The 22,244-nt window shown below is 20.9% G+C and overlaps 1 protein-coding gene across 1 annotated transcript in view; it reads right to left on the bottom strand.

Annotated features, from left to right (window-relative positions):
* The window catches only part of kon (chondroitin sulfate proteoglycan 4-like protein), a 71,520-nt gene that overhangs the window by 16,798 nt on the left and 32,478 nt on the right, over positions 1-22,244 (bottom strand). Inside the window, exons 4-5 of the mRNA XM_011497942.1 lie at positions 9,179-9,410; positions 2,838-3,054 (exon numbers count right to left, since the gene is read on the bottom strand). Coding sequence (XP_011496244.1) covers positions 2,838-3,054; positions 9,179-9,410 — 449 coding nt within the window. The remainder of the gene's footprint in view (positions 1-2,837; positions 3,055-9,178; positions 9,411-22,244) is intronic.

The following is a 22,244-nucleotide window of genomic DNA, read 5'->3' as shown; positions in this document are numbered from 1 at the left end:
TTAATAAATACAAGCTTTTGTATAATAATTTATTACAATAATATTATAAATATCTTTAGTACAATATCTAAGAATAACTTTAGTAAATCAAGTTATATAGAAGATTGTAGCTAACGTAATCGAGTGTTTATTACAATTGTTATTCTCGTGTCAGTTGCAAAACTTAAACTATAATTGATTAGGAACAACATTAAAACAATATAAAAAGTATAATAAAAGTGCTCTTTCTCTTAAATTAAAATAATGAAAAAATACATTATATAACTGTTTTATTCCAATCCTATCATTTTCGTTAAATATAAATTACTTGATTTTCTATAATTTTTTGTTACTTTTATATAATTCATATTTCTACGAAATATCAACTTGTATATGCAGTCGATAAGCCATAGTTGTAAATTTTTAAATAAAAATTTATTCGTTAAAAAAAAAATTTCATTTTAAAAATACATGTATTCGTATGATTAAAGAATAACAGATATAACACACGTTGTGTAGTTTTGGTGCATTGTCCGATTATTGAAGAAATTGTGAAGCTTATTAAATAAAATAATCTTAATAATATAGTTTCATTTCAAACAAATGAATTTTGAGATTTATGCGACTCAAGTACTATTCTTTATGGTTTATATGAATGAAATTACAATCAATAAAATATGAGAAATGTTAAATTAAAGAATTGTACTCAAGTACTTTTAAATTATAAGCATATAATTAAAAATTAAATCTAATTTGTGTAATACATTAAAATTATATCATCACTTATTTAAACAAAAAACTTTTAAATTATGATAAATTATTCTTCTGTATTGATGTACATTCTCGAAATTACGTTAGAAGTAATTGAAAGTGGATTTATTATAGTTGGAGATTTTACCAGAAAGCCGTAAAAATTTAACATACTAAAAATTTAAGAACTAAGCTTAATTAATCGTTAAATTAATTGGATGAATAAGTATATTTGTTACGAATAAGTATATACTATAGGTATAAATAAAATTTGAATTTATAAATAGCGAATTTTACGTAAATATAGATTAAATTTATTTTAATGAATTTAAAATATCATGATTTATATTCAAATTAAAATATATGACATAAATTGTGAGACATCCAACCAAGTAAACCAAATACATTGAAATAGAAAAAAATTTAATCTATTCAAATTTTCGGTATTCAATTCAAATAAAATAAGGTACTATCATGAATCTTGAAATTTTGGTTTTCAAATAAAATATTATCTTTAAACATAAAAATATTAAGTATGTTAGTTTAACTGATGATAAAGGACTGAAAATAAAATATTTTTATGTAATTTAAAATTATAATATTTAAAATAATAATATTATGTTTAATCTTTAAATATATCGAGCATATTTGTTAAGATTTTTAAAAAAAGTTTCTGCCCCAGCATAAGTATACAAATCTATAGATGAAAAGTAGACTGTTTGAATAAAATGTTCCTATTGATATATATTGTGTTAAATATAGCTTATAATATTAATAAATTTGATACATAATTATTTGATTAATTACATTATTAATTATATCATCAATTTTTCCTATAAATCTCGATGTTTATAAAGTAATTTACATTTTTCACAAATATTACATACGAAAGGCACTTAATTCTTCTTTCTTACTACATATTGTGTATTTGAATGTTTAAGTAAATATGATTAAGATATTAAATTTCAAGAATGTCGTTAGTGTGATGTACTCGAATTACTATTTAATATGTTGATACAAAATTTTATACATGCAGACTATATCACTTATGGGAGTCGTATAATCAATAAACTTCACGCGTAAAAGATGTTATTGGTTTTAGATTTTTCGATATTAAAAATTGCATAGGGTTGTGAGCCAATACAATAAATAACATTTTAGTTTTTATCTTTAAACACAGTCAATATATTATTGTGAGATTTTTACTGCATGAAGTGTCAAATATGACTATAGTTCGAAAAAGTGAAAATTGATAATAACAATACAAGTGATCAATATTGTAATTATATTTTTAGACACTTAGTGTGAGTTTTCGTAATTTAAACGTTAACAAAAAATTATAAAATAAATTATAAAAAAGTTTAATGAATAAATCATTTTAAGTTAATAAAATAATAATTAGAATTTTATTGTTTTGAACGATGAAATATTTAAAAACTTAAAAATATGAAGTATCCATTACTTCAATTTTCTGAACATTTTTGCATATGGATACAAAGTTTTTATTAGCTTTAATGAGTTTTTAATCTATTGTAAATATCTTAAAGGATTTTCCGAGAAAAAAAGAGTATAATGTGAAATAGTCATAAAATAAAGATAAATTAAAAAAATTTATATTAAATAAATTTATGTTCAAAATTTCATAAAAAATATCTTAATTAGCAAATATGTATAAATGCGTGAGTGTGCGTGCGCGCGCACGCGCGCGTATGTGGATAATATTGTTTATATATGTCAGTGAAAAATGAAACTATTATAATTTACTATAAATAAAGAATCACCAAAAAATGTATCTATTAGTTTCATTTATCTAATTAATTTCATTTAAGATTTTCATTTCATCAATTGATCAATATCTAATTAGTTTCATTTAAGATTTTCAACTACAAAAAATTTAAATTTCATGGCTTCAAGGATATAAGAAATTTTGTAACAGTGGTTATTCAAATAAAATGTGCGAACACCTATTATTCTAAATTTTAACATTCTTTCATCCAAACAATGGACAAAATTTTGTTTACAATTTCGAGTGCCATCGAGATAAGTTTGGTCGCTTAAAAACTACCTAGAACAAGGCTAAATTGAAATATAAAATAAATGAACATTACCTCGTTCCTGAGCGAGGAATAGCACGTGGTATAGCAGCAAAGGCGCCGTCCTCGACGAAGCTGATATCTGTCCTTGTGGTAGCTTCAAATTCTGCAGAACAGCTCCAGCTAACGGAGGTGGCTTCAGTAGAATTTTTACGACTGCGCGCATGTTCAATTACATATATCCCATTGTAAACAATGTCGGCCATGCAGCCGCGTAGATACTCCGTATGACCTGCGGCAAAATTCTCACTGTTATATGGATTTCAGCTAACAAGTGGAATACGCTTAAAAGTGAGAGAAAGCCCATCTAATAAGAGGATATAATATTCTATTCCTCCTCAAGTCCTTTATAATTTTTTCTTCTATATTAGTATTCAGTTATACTCATTGAGTTTTATAACACATGAGTTTGTGTAGATGAAAATAAAATTAAAAAATTTCATAATATAATATGCTAATAAAGCAATTTTTGAATTTTTAATCATATGCACGCATTGACATATAAAAAATATATCAAAATAATCTTTTAAAATATTTACAATAGGATAAATTATGATTTAAAATATTAAATCGATTTCCTTCGTAATAGATAATTATTTTTATTACCGTTTTAATATTTAAGTAAAATAAATGTTATCTTTTATATAAAAATTATACATATAACGAGTATGCATACGATATTACACAATGGATATATGACAATCAAAGTTTCGTAAAAATCTCTAATAAAAAAAATTCGATATGAGCCATTTCTAGATGATGAAATTTTTCAAACTGATATTGGCAGACGCAGAGGACATTGACAACTTAATAGAACCGGCGTTAAGATTAATCTAAGAATATTCCTATACAAAAATCAACTTACAATCAGGATGACGTACTTAAATTGTTATTTAATTTTTCTTTGATCTTTTTTTCAAGCTTAAATATATCCTGATCGATTTTTTTCTTCAAACAACCGTAATAATTTAAATGCACAATTAAAAAAAATGTTTTATTTCTAAGATAGGATATTGTAGATGTAAAATTTTTTATAAAATTTTCAAACTCATTTTCGATTAGAAATACATATTTAAGTAATAAACATTATCATCAGAACAGAATATATTTAGCCAAATAACGAATATAATAATTTTTACATTTTTTTATACAGCAGTATTGAAAATAAAATATTAACAAATAAGTCTGTAAATATTATAATTAATGATTTTAAATGAATAAGAATAATTTATAATTAATAACTTTAAATGAAATAAAGTATCAAATATATAATAGTACCAATGGAATATATAGTACTATTATAATAAGCAGTGAGACCTTATAATTATTATTTTTTCTATATTTACAACTCGTTAAAAATATATTTAAAACTCTCTGTCTCTCTCCCTCTCAATATACACATATGTATTTTTACGCGTACTTATAGAATATAATAATTTAAAAACAAATTAATAATTAATTTTATATTTTGCTTACGGTTAATAGGTTAATAGGAATAAGTTTTATTTTATTTAGTGTGTTCGATGTTACTACCATATAACTTGAATATATACCAGATTTTGTACAATGAGCGTAGCACAATATGTTGTATAGTTGCAAATATACTTACAAAAGTTTTTTTTCAGACAAAGTGTATATATCAGAATAATTTTCAAAATTCTGATACAAATAAACATTATACCTCAGTTGTAAATGTGGAAGGATTCCCAGTAAATTAGCTTATGACAGGAATAAATATATATATATATATATATATATATATATATATATATATATATACAAAAGTAAATGTGAGCACATAACACATAAAGAATTGTGTAAAATGTACAAATACTGAGCTTCCGCGATGCAAACTAATCTTGTGTAGAATTACAATGGTAGCTTGCATATATTATAAATTTGGCTACGAAAAATATTCATTATTATACTTTATTAAATAATAATATAATGTAAATTAATACGTCTTAACTTCGTTTTACGTTTTAAATATTTAATTATGTAAACAATTACATTTCAGATAGCAAATTCGAAAATCTTCTATCAAGTAAATTTGGGTGAATATTTTTTGCTTCTTTAGAATGTAAAATCTCGCTTTTTGTTTAATAAGACCCGGATATATGTAAAGCAAACAAGATATATAGAGGTACAAAATGAATTTGCATTTAATGAATATGCAAATGGAGAATTTTCAGCCATGACGTGTGAATATGGATTCTATCTCGTTTATGTCGATTGCATTGAATTCTCAGTAGGGAGATGAGAAAACGAAGATTTAATTAATAATTATTATATAATACATAAAATATAACTATGATTAGAAATTCTGTATATTAATATTTGGAAATAGGAAGAATAAGAAATAATTTAAAGTACAATAAAGTACAATAAAGTACAATAATGTTTTTATAAAAGATGTAAACAGCTATCAAGATAATAGCAATCTCGACTATATTGTAAAGTATGATAAAATTGTTAAAAAAAACAAGTTATAATTATTTTGCTATTGAGTTACTTTTGAATATTCTCTATTCATTTGATTTAATAAATTTACTTGAAATAAAGAAATGTTTTTATCAGTTTTGTAGATAGCATTGTTCTATAAATTGGTTAATATTTGTCTGGAACCTATTATAAATAATTATAAATAATAAGATACAATGATCCAAAGGATTTAAAGTGAAATCCTACAGAGAAACTTTTATTAAATAACTAAACTTACATATGTTAATAAATAAATAAAGTTGATTCAAAGTATATGAAAAAAATTGATTAAGTAATGATTTTAAATCACTTCTTAATTCATTGTTGGAAAAATCATAATTCAGTATTTGAGGTCTAGATAAATATTTATTATTTCTAAAAAATTGTATTATGTAGCGAAGTAGAAAAATGAAGCCGAACACTAAAAGCGCAATGGGGCTTTAGGATAAAATAATATTAAACCCAAATATTTACATATTTATTTAAAAACACCGTCTTTTAATATTTATTTTAATTTGAAATAAAATACATTTTTACCTCTTTCCTTGTTCATAAGTTTGTTTTATGCACTTGTAAGTCAGTGTCATTAAATACAACTACGTAGATAAAATTTCATTAGTGTATAAATGCATAAAACAAAAGCAAAAATCACATTCTGATATATTTAATTGAATTCTTCTGTTAGAGAACCCTCATATAAGCCATATGACCTCATGAGAATAGTATTATAATATTTAAAATGAGCTTGCATCATATAATTAGAAACAGAATAATTGTACAGTGAAATTTACAGTTACAGCAGAGTATTAATTTAGCTTGCGATAAACTTATCTATAAATTCTTATTAAAAAAAATAAATAAATAAATTTGGTCATAATGGGATAAATAATAAATAAAATTACATATTGCTAATCAATTATTTTATACTCACTATGTATATAATAAACAATAAATGTCAGACATCTAAGTAGGTTATTGTCGCATACTATATTTAATTTTTATATAGAAGTATATTAATTTAATGCATTTATATCATTTATCTAATTTATAAAATTTAATTTATAAATTTTAAAATACTTTTCAAAATATGTAGAAATCAAAACAAATAATCAGGAACAAGTTTTTAATTGAATAATATGAATTATGTAACAATTATTGTTATATAACTGCTTAATAGTTCCGTTTACTTAACTTTCAGCTTATTTATTTATATTTATTTATTTATAATTTAATATACAAAAATCAATCATATATTTTGTACTTCTTTATTATTTTATAGATATAGCTAGAAAAGGGTATAATCAATGCTACAAACCATTGTTGGTATTCAACACAGTTTGTCTACTAATTCTGTCACCCGATATTCCAAAACAAAAACTTTAAAAAATACAATATAATACATAATTAATCTTTATGCCACATAGTAATTATATTATTAATCAAATAATAATGTGTATAATCAGACATGTACTAGACTAGTTTAATAACAGATAATTAATCAAAATCACATTAACTCCTGTTCGACTTTTCTATATAACAAAAAAATGTATTAACAGAGCTTTTTAATAATAGCTTATATTACATCTTACATTCTTCCCGAAAAATGTTGATTAGTATTTAATAAATAGAATTCTGTATTATATGAATTCAAATTACTTATCCATAATGTATTTTTCGGGAAACATAGTATTTATAAATTATTGAACTCATATTCTATCATGCTCATGTTATCGTTGTTTACATATTATTTACATATTTTCATTGCTTACATTATTTATATGATATTAATATTTCACAAATGATCTTTTTATCTTGTTGTAAGATAACATTTTATATTGATTAATATAATATGCTTCTAAGTTTCAAATTTTGTACTTACAAAATTAAATCAATTGTAAATGATTTTCTAATGCTATTAAATTGTATTTTTCGATAATTATCGGTTACATTATATTATTGTAATATCATATTATTGGATTATTTGATCCAATCGTGATAAATTTAGAATGAAGGTAATGATGAACCACTTGAATTATTATTCCTTCACACTTTTCACATAATTATGGTCGTACTGTCCCTGAGGAATTATTCCTTAATAAATTTTTGTTCAAACATAAAATTAAATTGTAAATATGTACATTTACTAACAAATGCCTACAAAAGTACACTTTTTAAATTTACTTTATTCATCTATTTATGAAAATCTATGAGTTTCATAAGACATTTGAGTTTATTATTTTTTTGTCAACATTATAATTCTATCAGCATTGTATGTAATTGATTTATTAAAAATAACAATAATTGTTTATAAAATAACTGTAAAAATGTCATTATACACTAGAAAGCGAAATATTTTAACAATATATTTTTTCTAGGTATCAAAATATTAGTTAAATAATAAATAGTTTATAAAAAAGCTTATCAAAAAATATTTTATCTATTTTTTTGAGAACAGTAAATTAAAAAATGCAAGATACTTTATTGCTTTATTAGATATGCGGAAACATAATTTTATTACATATTCAATAGTTCAAAAATAACAGAATGATAAAATAGTATAAATTATCAACATAGAATCACTAATTATATTCCTTCAATTAGAATATCTAATGTAATTGTATTTATTCTCTAAAACATTTTTTAGGTGATAATAACTTCTTTTGTATTATTAATAATAATTTTTTTGCGCATACAAAATTCAAATTAATAATATTTTCACTACCAATATTTTCTTTTTAAATTCGATTGATCGAAAATGTTTTTGAAAGTCTTATTTAATTAATTTACATTAAAAATTACATGTATTATATGTACCTCTATTCATTGGTACACTAAATTTAATTCTATATAGTTATTTTGTATTAAATTTTTATTTATATTTATATTTTATATATATTTTATTTATTTATTAATTTTCTATATATTTTTAAATAAAATTCTTTTTATAATGTTATTACTTTTTGACATGAACTTTATGAATTGTACAAAAAGAAGTTGATTAAAGGCACTAAAAAACTTTCTTTTTTACCATTTTTAATTGACATATTATCATATGAATGGGGCAAAATAAAATAACTATAAAAATAATAATGTTAGTTTCGATATTTAAGTTCACTGAATTTATCTAAATTTTGATAATGTTTGTCATCATTTCTAATAAAAAGTATTGATATTTTAATCTGTAAAATAAAATTTATTTGTCACGAAGAAGGCAAAAAAATTTGATTACTATATGAAAAAACATACTAAGTACTAATGAAAATATTCCATGTGTTCCATTGTACTGAGGTCCTGTGATTCCTGGAGTTTAAGAAATCCAAGCGAGACAACGCATAATTAGAAAAGAAATTTAATGTTGATTTCCCTTCTGCTTAATCAAATTTTGCAAATCCAAATTTGTTTTGGCATTTTATTATGGCCAAAGTATAACTGTTAAAAGTCTCTAAGCAAATTGTTTTAAAAATAAAAACTTCTAATTCGCGCTCTCTCGCTGTTTCTGCTTGTTCAAAAAAATTAAATTATAAAACAATTCATTTAGTTTATTTTATATAATATACTTCTTTGATAATTATATTACTTAAAAATTTTTAAATATTATTGATTTGATTTATCTTATGATAATAATTGAAGTAATGTAAAATTTAATTAAAACATAATAACTTATTAATTGAATAATAATCGAAAACTAATATTTAATAATTTTGATGAAAGAGCTTAGAAGTCCAAGTACAAGCTATTAATTAATATTTATTTAGACGCATATTTTGCTGCAGAAAACTGTCGCAGATCAAACGTGCACGATTAAACATACCGATCTTGCTTTTCATGCAACGAGAAAATGTAATTTAGTGAAGAGATTTGGAATAAAAACTTACCTAAAAAAAGCTCATTAAAGCCTCCTTGTCCACCTATGTACACACCAAAGTTGATATTGAGTTCAAAAAAGCGACCTGGCAGTACGTCGGTCATACTGTGAATCACGTCAATCCTGAGAGTTATGTTAGCGTCGCGTCTTGTTAGATTGACCTCGTGCCAACTGAGGTCATTGAGCGTTAACTCGCGGGTACTTGCTAATTCCTTCTCGCCTGCACCCAAATTTATATGCACCTTTAAGAAAAAATAAGCATATTTACATTCTTTATTATTTAATTTGACATCTGAGCGTAGAAGGTTGATATAATTTAAATTTGAGTGATTCTTATTTCGTACATTCATTTTTTATGAATATTATGCCAGAAATATATTATATTATATATATTATCAGAAACAAAATAGTACATTAGAAGAGTATAACAATCTTACTTGTTTTTACTATTACGTTTTAGTCTCATGTACTATTATAAGATTTTATAAATGTTTCTAGTCTACATTTTACATAACTCATCAGCTTTGCAGCTGTATTATTATATTATATTAACATTATGACATTTACTTTTGTAAAATCAAAATAATAATGATATTTTTAGTTCTTTTTAAATTATTAAAATTATTATTTTATTCTTTTGACTAATGAATCAGCAATTTTTGCAGATTATATCAGTTATTTTAAATTTTTTTTTAAATTTTAAATTTTTATGCATCATTATATCAGTTATTTTAAACATTTTAAATAAGCAAAAAAATATTATATTAAATATATGCATTTACACACAAAAATTTCGATTTCATAGTAGAAATTAGTACGATAATTTTAGTAATTATTATTAAATTTCGTATATTTTATTATAATTTACACAATAGGGTTTGTTAAATTTTTCATTGCTATATATTTTCACCAATTAATCTCATTTGTTTGAAAATTAATATTTTATTTTAATTATACTTATTAAAATCTAATGATGATCTAATTTATGAATCCAAATATATTTGTTAACAGTTAGTTATTTTAGTTTACTAATATTAATAAAAAATTTCTTTATAATACTTGAATACATAATTTTTTAAACTATGTGATTTACAAAAAATTTATTTAACATAGGCATTATTATTATAAAGGTAAAAATTATATTAATCTGAATTAAATTAAGCTACATACAAATTTAATCTAAAAGAATTGGATGACTATTTTCTACAAAGTGTAATGAAATATCTTTTTGAAATATTGAAAAATAATTAGGTTACTAAAATAAGTACGATTCCGAGAAAAGAGCTGTATCATTCAACTAATCATTTAATTTTATATATTAAATTAATAATTTATGGTATTTAATTAAAATAATTAAAAGTTTTATATTTTATTGGAATAATGAATGCATTATTTTCGTTACTGATTTTAGTAAACTAGAAAAATCAATATTAAAAATAAAAATATATATTTCAAAATGAATATATTTATTCAATAACTTTTAACAAGTTTGGATTTAAGCAATTGAAGTGACCGAATAATGTCTAATTACATTGATATAAAAATTTTAAGATTTGTCGCTATAAAATTGATTATTCGTATCAAATAATATATAATCTAGTAGTAATGTATTAAAAGGAGTATTAAATGTAAATCCAAGAAATGAAATCAAATTGAAAAGCTTCAACAAGCATAAAATTTCGATTTTACAAGAATTTTTATACAACTATGTTGATAAATTTATCTTGATGTTCTTTAATGCCAAAATTATTATTATTTTACATATTGTTTATTATTGTATTGTTATTTTACATAGAATCTAAGATATTCCTTAATAATGATAAAATATAGGTAATCATTTATCTTTCAACAAATACTTTTATTTTTATTACTTTTATTACTACTATTACTTTTATTCAACAATTGCTTTTAGATTCAAACTTTGTGCCTTCACAAAGGTACATAAAATAATCATAAAATAATTAATTGAAAAGTGACTCGTATGAAATTTCTACAAACGAATGTGAATATATAACATTTCGAAATTATAAACTACTTTGAATAATATGCTTATATATGCAAATATTTTATTATATATTATATGGATTTATTATGTTCAGTAAGGATTTTATATATTTTATTTTATTCACGTAAATTTTACACCAATCAACTTATGCATCAGTAATAAATTAAAAAATAGTACAATTGATTGCTTTTTAATTTAAAAACAGTTATTATTCACGAATAAACTCAATCTATTTTATTTTCAATTTTTATAAATTTTAATATGTTGAATCAAATTTCCTAGTTCGTTTAATAATTTTCTATAACTTAAAATCAATCTCATGATAATATTTAGTCATTTGAGGAATTTAAGTTAATTAAGTGAGTTAATTAAGAAATGTCTATTATATCTAATTTTTTATTAAAATTGAAATAATTTAATAATTGAAATAATTGAAATAATATTTTTTTAATGAATTGATCAATTTAGATGTGTATAATTGTGCAAAATAAAAATTATTTTTTTACAAATAAAATTTAATCATTCATCACTATGCAAAAGTAACAAATGCATATTTACAAATTTCATTAAATTCAATAGTATATTTACTATCAGTTCTAATTTTAAATTTATAAATAAAAATAATACTTATTAATCAATTTTAATTTTATTAAGAATTATGTTTCAAATAATAAAGGAAATATTGTAGATTTAAAAGTGTTTTAATATAATATTCTTATATTAATTAAATTTCTTTGAATTTAAAATGTCTCGCTTTGTATCTCACAATTTATTAAGGACAGAAATAGTCTGTTGCACAAATTTCTTAAATCAGAAATTAATACAGATTGGAATAAAAGGCTGTTATATGATAGAATTGTATTTGTAAAAGTAATTGAAAATAATTAGAAGTTAGTTTGAATCCATAATTTATAATTAAATTCCTACGATAAAAATTCATTTTGGCTTAAATTACATAAATTATTTGTATCAATAAATTAATAAAATTATATAAGTAAAATTTAGAATTTGCATATAGAAGTACATATTGACGAATAAAAGTTTTACGAAGTTTTTGGTCATCATAAAACGTTATTTAAATTTCATTCAGTTATAATATATATCTATTTAAACTATATATGTAATTTTAAAGTTTATATCTTCTTGATTTAATACTAATACGTTACTATACATATTTTTTGCAATATATTCCTTTTATATATTTTAAATTCTATAGGTTATCATGCCGGTAAAACTATGTCTTTTACATTTTCAACTATATTTATTATATGATTCATAACAATTTTGGTATAGAAATATTAAAGAACTGAAAATTGCATGACATATATGAATTAAAAAATTAATAAAATACAGTTGTAGTGAATTATAATATAATATTATCATACAGAATTGCATATGGAAGCAAATACAATTAATTCTCAATTCTAATTTGAAAATTATATCAAGAATAATTAGTAATTAAATGAAATAATAAAGTAATGAAAAATTAAAAATTTAACAAAATTTTTTATTAATATATGCAATCTCATAATTTGAATACATAGCTTTTATGCGAATATTTAATAAATTTTTAATTTTCAATAATCGTGTTCTTTTTAATAATAAAAAATACAGTACTCCAAATTACTATGTAGGCTTTCATTGTGTTTCTGGTATTACAGTAAATATAGTTATAGTAAATATACTTTTTCGTGAAATATGTATGCAAAAATTAATTTATTTTTCATAATATTTTGTTTTGAAACTGTTACAGAATTGACATATAATTTTTAAATTAGAATTGAGAATTCATTGTATTTGCTTCCATATGCAATTGTGTATGATAATATTATATTATAATTCACTAAAACTATATTTTATTAATTTTTTAATTCAATTATGTCATGCAATTTTCAGTTCTTTAATATTTCTATAACAAAATTGTTATGAATCATATAATATTTTAAGAAATGTGTGTTAATTTAAGAAATTAACATTAATAATTGATTGATTTTAAATGATTTTTAAAATTATCTAAAACCTTTATGCATTGCTTATGTTTTCTGATGAAATACAGAGTTCAACTTAATCTACAAATTCATGCTAATAAATGATACTACATGTTGTGTATTCAATAAAATAATATATGTGGTCATATTTTAGTTAATTGTAACGCTTTCAATATTCTAAGCTGTTCAGTTTGCATGTAATTTTTTTTTTTTTGTACATTTGCTTACAATTGTATTGCAATGTTGTCTTTTGCCGTTGATCTGTTTTAAATTAATTCGATACGTATTACGTGCAAATACAATTTTCATATTAAAAAATCTTTGCGTTGTCACTGAAACCGTCAATCTTACCAACCGAAGATTTCCGATTTTTAATTTCGTTCAACTATTCATCAAAGATAAATTCAAGTTTCCCAATGAAATTGAAATGGTCCCAGGATTATTAATGACCGATCACTCGTCTTTCACAGAGTATTTTTATCGAATTAAATAAGAAAGTTAAAATTAAAATATAAATGCAAGCTATACTATGCATGTACCATTTATATATTGAAAAAAAAAATCAAAAATTGACTCAATATGCAATTTAAACAATAAAATATGTAATTCATTAAAGAATTATATTAATGTGAATATATAATAAAATTATATGGACATACAATAAATATTGCATGAGAAAATATCATATAATATGAAAATATAATATTTATAAAAAAAAAAAATTTAACTTATATTATTCAATCTAACTATATGAAAGCTCTTAAGTTTAATATACACTTTTTCTAAAAATAATGCTTGAATAATGTCGAATTGTGCTTTGATCGGATATCGAATGATTCTACTAGCATTTATTCTTTAAAACAGTTTATTTACGATAATTACATAGATTTATCTTGATAATAAATTTGAATGAATTCGTTGAAAATGTAATCAAACAATGAAAATATAAGCATGAAGAATAGAACAACAATCCAATGAATTTTAAATAAACGAATAAAATTTATATGTTTATTATAAAATATTTTGACAATCTTTAACAATTTGATTAATAAGTAAAGTAATAAATAATAAATTTATGTTGAATATTAAATTGTTTTTATTCAAAACGGGTTTTTATGAAATGGGAATAAAAGTTGAAATTTATTGTTCTTTAATATTTTGTTTTTGCTATATACGTATAAACAAAGATATAGTTCACAGAGAATGGCAATTCAACCAATACATCAATTTTCTAAGAACAATAAATCTTATACATTTATCTTAGTAAATACACATTCATTTTACTTCGTAGGTTTGTCTCAAGGCAAACCTTATATTTGCTCTTGTTCTTCATTGAAACTTTAAGAATAAAAAGTAATTGTAATAACTCTTAAGGCTCTTCCAACATAGTAGTGAAAATATAGTATTTAATTTAATGAAAATGGAAAATTAATTTGTACTAACATTGAAATGATTGGTATAATCATATTTTATAATTGTTAAACTGTTATTACTGCATATTACTGCATCATCATATTTAAAATTTTTCACGTAAAACAATATCTTATAATATTTATATATTCTAATATTTATAGAAATTATAAACATATTTATAGAATTATAAAAAAAAAATTTTTTTTTTTTTTATTTAATAGAAATAATCAAATAATCTATTTTAAATTATATCCTATCAAGATTAATGATTCTTAAAATTTTAAATATTTATTATGAATTCTATAAGTAAATATTCATTTACCACTATTTTTGTTCGACTAAAAGGAATTCTTTGATAGTAGGTTAGAATCAATATGGAGTGGAAACATAAAAATATAAATATTTTTTTAATTAGTTTATAGAAATACTATCAATTCTAAAAAAGGTTAAAATTCATAAATAAAAAAAAGCTGTTAAAACTACGCTGTGCCTATATATGTTATAGCTAAGGATTTCTGTTCAGACAACAAGATACAAATTTCACTTGAAACAAAGCAGTTTATCCGACATCTTTCATCTCACGATTGCGTCTTACTATCGAAACTGTTCGAATCTAAGAGCCCATAGAGGGGCGAAAAAGCTCACACTCTACTGTAAAGTTTGTAAATTGAAAAATTATATATATGAAATTGTTTATTTATATATATATATATAATTTTTAGAATATGTAGCTAATTAGTAGCTATTCTTATAAATCACATAAATATATAATTCGATTTTTATTAGTAACATTTAAATTTGTAGTAAAATATAAATTAATTATTCTGAATTATTTATAAATACTTTATAAATTAAATTCAGTTAAGTACATATATAATTCTTAAAAGTATTACTAAATTGTTTATATGTAAACGATTTAAAATTACTATATATTTAGTGGAGAGAAATATTTATTTTAATCGTCTTATAACATACCTTCTTTCTATTTAGATGTTAATTTTTTTTTATTTACATCGATCATACAATACGCGTTACATTGTTAGATAACTTTTTTTTCTGATTTTATTTTTATTAGTAGATCCAACGTATATTTTTAAATACATATTAATTTTTATAAATAGATACTTATAATATTTAATCTTTATAGAGTAATGCAATATTTATACAAGGTCTAATAGGCATTTTATCAAGACATTTTATTATTCATAATTCTTTTATGACATTAAGTCTTAGATAAATAACTGTTTGATGTAAAAATTTCATTTTACATCATATATCATTATTACATTAAATTTTATTTTATGCATTTTATTTTATTGCATATTATTTTTTTATATTACCTAACATTTTAGTACTTAATAAAATGTCTTCTATTTATCATTATTTTCTTTTATTTGCATCACATTAGATATTTTACTACCAATATCTATTTTGAATTTATTTTTCAAATTTTGTTAATGTGAAATTAGGAGTTTAAGCAAGAAATTTAATAGTCAGAAAAGAATATAAATCCTGCATCCAATTGTTCGAACTATTCGAAAGTTTCTGTAAGATAATAATGCTTTATATTTATTATGTTGATACGTTAAAGTTTACAAAATACTATTTATTTTCATATTATTTTTAAAATATTGAAAGGCTATTTATGTATTTAATCATTTTTAATTACTATCGTAGTTAAAGTTACATATATATATATAGTAAAAAAAAAATATATATATATGTATACCCTCAATGTTATTTTCATAAAAAATTAAATATTAAAATTTTTAATATTCAATCTACTTGAGCAATGGAAATATTTGATAAGCAATATATGACTATTCTTTCAGAGTCAAAAAATTTTTTTCACCAATAAGGTGTACATTAATCCTTAAGTATTCATTTAATTGTTCTAAAGTACAAATAAACATTAAAAAAATATACAAATAATACAAAAATATAACAATTAATAATTTAATTTATCTTGGAATTAAAAATGTGTTGGTAATTAGTAATTTAATTTTGATCTTGATTTTAATTGATCGTATTATTTACTTAGTTATATTTGGCGATATTAGGAACATGTATATTAGTAGTAAAATTAGATAAAAATTTAATTATTTAGACTTTATTTAGATGTAGATTTTACAAAGACAAAAAACATAAGACATTTATATAATTGAAAAAGAATATTTAAGTAAAGACTAAACTATAATAAAATTGATAACGTATATTAATTAACTAAAAACAAAATGTATAACAAAAAATTGTATTTCTATGGTTAATATATCGATTATTTGAACAATATTTATGATACTACAATTCGATTTCTTAGATTCATTAAGTAAAACTGATAGAAAATAAGGACTGCAATAACCTTCGTGAGAAGATTATGAAATCATTTTTTTTAGTACGCCGACATAGAGTTGATCTATTTATGAAACTGCATTTGAGTTATAAATTCAACAAACGATTGTTACTTCTAGTACTAAACGCTTACTATAATTTTATAAAATGCTTGATGAACAAAATAATAAACTAATAAAACTAAAAAACATGTAAATTTTAAAATACATATACTTGTAGACAATTATAAGTTATATCAATAAATATTTCAGATTTAATATTATTTTTAAATGTATAAATTGTATGACATATTAAAGAATGTAAAAAAATTAAATAAATAAGCTAAGACAAGTACTTTATAAATGTTTATAAATGTTCGTAATATAAGGTTGAAGTATTATATAGAATTTATAAAATTCAATATCATACAGTTGCAAAGAATATTACATAATTCATTCCTTTTTACCTGAATACATAATAAATTTTATCTATTCATCAATTATATTGGCTATACATAAATTAATATGAATAATTACAAAAAAGTTATTAAATTATTTATGTAATTGAAGTTCATATTAAAGTTTTTATTAAAAAATTAAAGTTTAAGCCTAACAATATAATATTATTTTTTTATTAATTAAGGCTTTCATCATCTGTTTCTTATCATTTCGGTACCGTTGCATATTTAAGCATTAATATTCTGATATTAATATCTTAGTATTTATTATTGAATAAATACTGATTTATTTATATTGCTGTTTGAATTCAACCATATACATTCAATATAATACATTTAAGAATATATTTTATTAAATATTGAAATTAATACATTATTCCAGAAAATACTTTTATTATTATTACTCAAAAACTGATTTACATGAAATAAATAAATGTATTTTTTGAATTATAACAAGTATTAAAACATAATTGATGTAATATTAAATTATTGTTAAATATTGTTAAATATTGAAACGATTGAATTACGTCCTGATAAAAATACGAAAATTCATTTATTTACAATTATTTCTTTCAAATTTATGTATAAAAATATCTAAAGTACTTAAGCGCACTTTCTTACTATTTTTATAATAATAAATTAATACAAAATTTAATAAACAGGTTATAATAATTCAATTATAGTAAAAATTCATAATAATCTTGATCACTTTCATAATGTTTTAATGAAATTATAATTTCTAAAAAAATTTTATATTATATAGTTTTTGGTATACAAAAGCATAATAAATTAAAAATAAATTTTTGAAACCTATCTCATGATACGGTTTAATACTATAATAATTATTACAAAAAAAAAAGAGTTTAATGATAAATACTAAATAATTTGATATATTTTTCATGCTAAATTAAAAATTGTGTAATTAAATAATGTTTAAAATGCATAAAATAATTGAAATAATTGGTGATAATCTGAAATATAGGAATATGACCAAAGGTTTATAAGCAGAATTCAGTTTAAAATTCTTTTTTATTTTAAATTCAATTAGAGTGAGTAAAATACTACATTATTAATATAAAATGACTTTCAAATAATGTTTACATTTTGTATTAAAATACAATTTATCAACATCATTTGATGCTATTGTAAATCTGTAGACCAACTAATACTAGCAAGTTGTATATATAAACATTCAAAATTGGTCTAAATTTTATCATTTACAATTTTTATTACATCAAAAGTATTTATTTTTTTTTTTGTCTATACTTCATCAAACGAATAGTGTAATATATCTTCGACCATTTTCACATTAGGCATCTATAAAATATATGTTTAGAATGAAAAAATATTTTATGAAATATTTGATTTTAAACAATTACTATATTTCATTTGAATTTCTATTAAAATTGATTTTCATTTCATTTGACCTTTAATTTAAAAGGTGTAACCTATATTAATGAACATGTTAGCTATTATAAAATATATAAAATATAATTCGTATTATTTTCTATAGAAATATTAAAAAAATAAAAAATATTAAATTTTTGAAATATAGAATTTAGAAATTTTCGCTTTCTAAAAGAAAAAGTGAGATAATTACCATAATTTTTTTTTATTCTATAGTAAATTTATACATTAACTCGAACGATCATATTTTATGTAATTTAATATCAAAGCTAATTGATATTTATTTTAATATAATTGTATGACATAAATTATTATCATTTAGCAGTTTCGTATTGCAATAATTACAATATTTTAAAAGAAAGGTAATTATTGTGATATGTAAAATTATCATATTATTACAATATAGATGCGTTACTTTATTTTAAATTATATAACTATTTATATCTTTTTGAACTTGTAGAAAACATTAAATTATAGTAAAAAATTCATTGGGTTATTTTTAATAAGAGAAATGGAAATTTATTTTATATTAAAATAATAAATTTGCATTTTCTGCAATAGTTCAAGTAATCTGAAGTAAATAAAAAAAATTAACATATTTCATCTATTAAAAATAAATAGTTATAGTATTTCCGAGATTAAAGAGTTTTAAAATAAATTCAGCAGTGATAAAATTTACTTATTACACACATATATATATATATATATATATATTATAAAATATAATTGACAATTCTACGTTATATTTAATTCTATAATATTATTTAATTTTATAAAATATGTTATAAAATATAAACTAATATATTTAAATTAATTTTGATAAATACTTATTTTTAAAATCTGATGATACATTATATTTTATTTTGAATATTTATTCTTTCTTTTAAAAATAAAAACGAAAATAATTTAAAAAATTTTTAATATGGTATTCATTTTTGTAAATTTTATATCTCTATGAATTAAAATTTATACTTAAAGTAAAAAATGTTTGGGAGATTGATCCTCTTATAAATATATTTTTAAGAACTTTTTTACAAATAATCCCTACAAAAATAATTCAGACTAATTATTTTCTAAGATCTTTGAAAAAATAAATATAATAAATCCACTTAAGTAGTAATAGATATAGAATGTTGGTGTAACCCGAATATGTAATTTTGTATAATCAATTTTAATTTTTCCAAATACAAAATACAATAAGCTTATAATTTGAATGTAATTACCTTTAACTAAAGTAAATGCCTTCTGTTTTTTAATTATACTAACCACTTACAAAACTAACAGCTATTATTTTTGAAGAATAATCAATGAAAAGTTATCACAAAAAGACGGTTAAACATAGTAACACATGAATTCAAACACCACTCTTTGACTTTTTGACCTGACCCGCAAGACGTTCATACGCTACAGCAAAAGTCTGGAGTGCAGACGATATTCTTAACTTAAGGTGAAAGTAAATGTAAATCGCTGAAGAAAAGCTCGGCGATAAAATTTTTTTCTTGCAGAGACTCTTTACACTCTAACTTCCATTTTAGAATCTTTATCTTCCTACTTTCAGAAAAAAAAACTGGCAGAAGGGGAAGTAAGAGTGCAGTGTAGTAGAAAAAAGGAATATAAAATTTCTTCAAAATCATACTATGAGTAACATTATACTATAGTTTAAAGATGATCGAATTTAAGAAAACAAGAACATGAATAATAACGAATTTCTTTTTTTATACAAATTATACAATTGTTAAACGAACGTAGGATATGCTTATTAACTCATTACCTCACATGTTTCCGTAATATGTATAATATATATATATGTATAATTTATATATGTATATATTATATTATGAATTTATTTTACTAGTGAATTTGAAAATAAATGCATATAAATGCTTATATGTAAATACTGTATTTATGATTTATCTTTATAATTCTTTTGTTTTAAAAACTGCGATCCATTTCTTCACTTTAATAAATTTATTTTATATCTACGACAATGAATATTTGATCTTATTTTATAATAAAATATATGCAGTTATTTCCAAATACACTAATAAATTAAATTCATAATCCTAAATGTAAACCACAAATTTGGATACGGGAGATTTAAATAAGAGATAGTCAATGGAGTTATTAAAATTCTTAAAATATCTGATATAATCAATGATGTTTCAGTTTCAGATAAAAAAATTCTGAAGTTATATTTTAAATCCAATATTAAAAAAGTTTTATATTTAAAGCATATACACTTTAGTTTTTGGTATATAATCAAAACTTAATGTTCTTTGTAAAATATTTATAAGTCAAATTTCATAAAACGTGTTCCGCATAAGTTTTTTACGAACCTCAAATTCCATTGGAAAAAGTTATAAAAGAATAATGAATTAAAAATGTTACAAATTTTTCTAGTTTTTTTATTTTTATTTTTAATGTAATATAATTAATATTCTCTTAAATAACATAATTTTTAAAGTTTCATATTCATATATGAAATCTCAGTTCTTCATTTAACACAATATTAAAATTATAAATTATTTTTCTAAAAATATTTGATAATCTTTGTAATTATTATCAATTATTGTAACAGAATATTTTAATTATTTTTTTATTATTATATAAAGTACTTTATAACTATATTTAATATGAAAAGATTATGTAAACATTATATTCAAAATGAAATATGAAATAATCGTCTATCTATCAAAGTTACATGTGAAAGTTGAACGATCTTAGAATGTAAAGAAAAAACACAAACAGTATAGCAAAACTAAGAATTGTGACTTCTATTTTGCTTTATACAAAATTGCATTTGGACAAATTAATGAAATTTAACTTCTTAGTATTAAAACTAAGTAATTGAGATTGAATTTTACGAATATAATATTTTTTTTAATAACATTCCCGATGTGAATCGCTATATACACATTATGTAATATTTTCAAAAAGTCAAAAGTGAAAAGGTGAACTTTTTGTTCTGTTTTTCTTGGTAGTATCAAGCGCAGTACCAAGTTTTATTTCAAGGACGGGAAACAACTCTAAGTAGAGGAAGAGAGAGAGAGAGAGAGAGAGAGAGAGAGAAAAGGCTGCTGCTTGGCTTCAAGATTTTTCGTAGTTCTGGGCGCTTGAAGAGTTCTTTTCTTGGTTCAGATTAAAAGAAATATATATAGAAATAGGCAATGAATGAACATTTCTACATATTTCAAGTGATTTTTTTCTACTTATTCAGAGTGGCGTATTTAAAAAGTACCGAAAAAACCTTATTAGTTCTATACTGGTATACTTATATAAGAAAATCATTATTTAAATAAATTTTAATATATTAAACTATCTGATATCTAATATAAAAACTATTCGTAAACAGTGTTGATAAATACTTTTAAACAATTTATGTATTAACAAAATTAAGTTTTATTATTAACAATTATATTATATTCATAGTTTTCAAATTTTTTGGAAAGATGTAAAGTAATGTTTTCAAATTTAAATA

This window comes from Ceratosolen solmsi, unplaced genomic scaffold (assembly GCF_000503995.2).
Source record: "Ceratosolen solmsi marchali unplaced genomic scaffold, CerSol_1.0 scaffold10, whole genome shotgun sequence".
Taxonomy (NCBI): Eukaryota; Metazoa; Arthropoda; class Insecta; order Hymenoptera; family Agaonidae; genus Ceratosolen; species Ceratosolen solmsi.
This window is presented reverse-complemented; position numbering and strand designations above follow the sequence as displayed.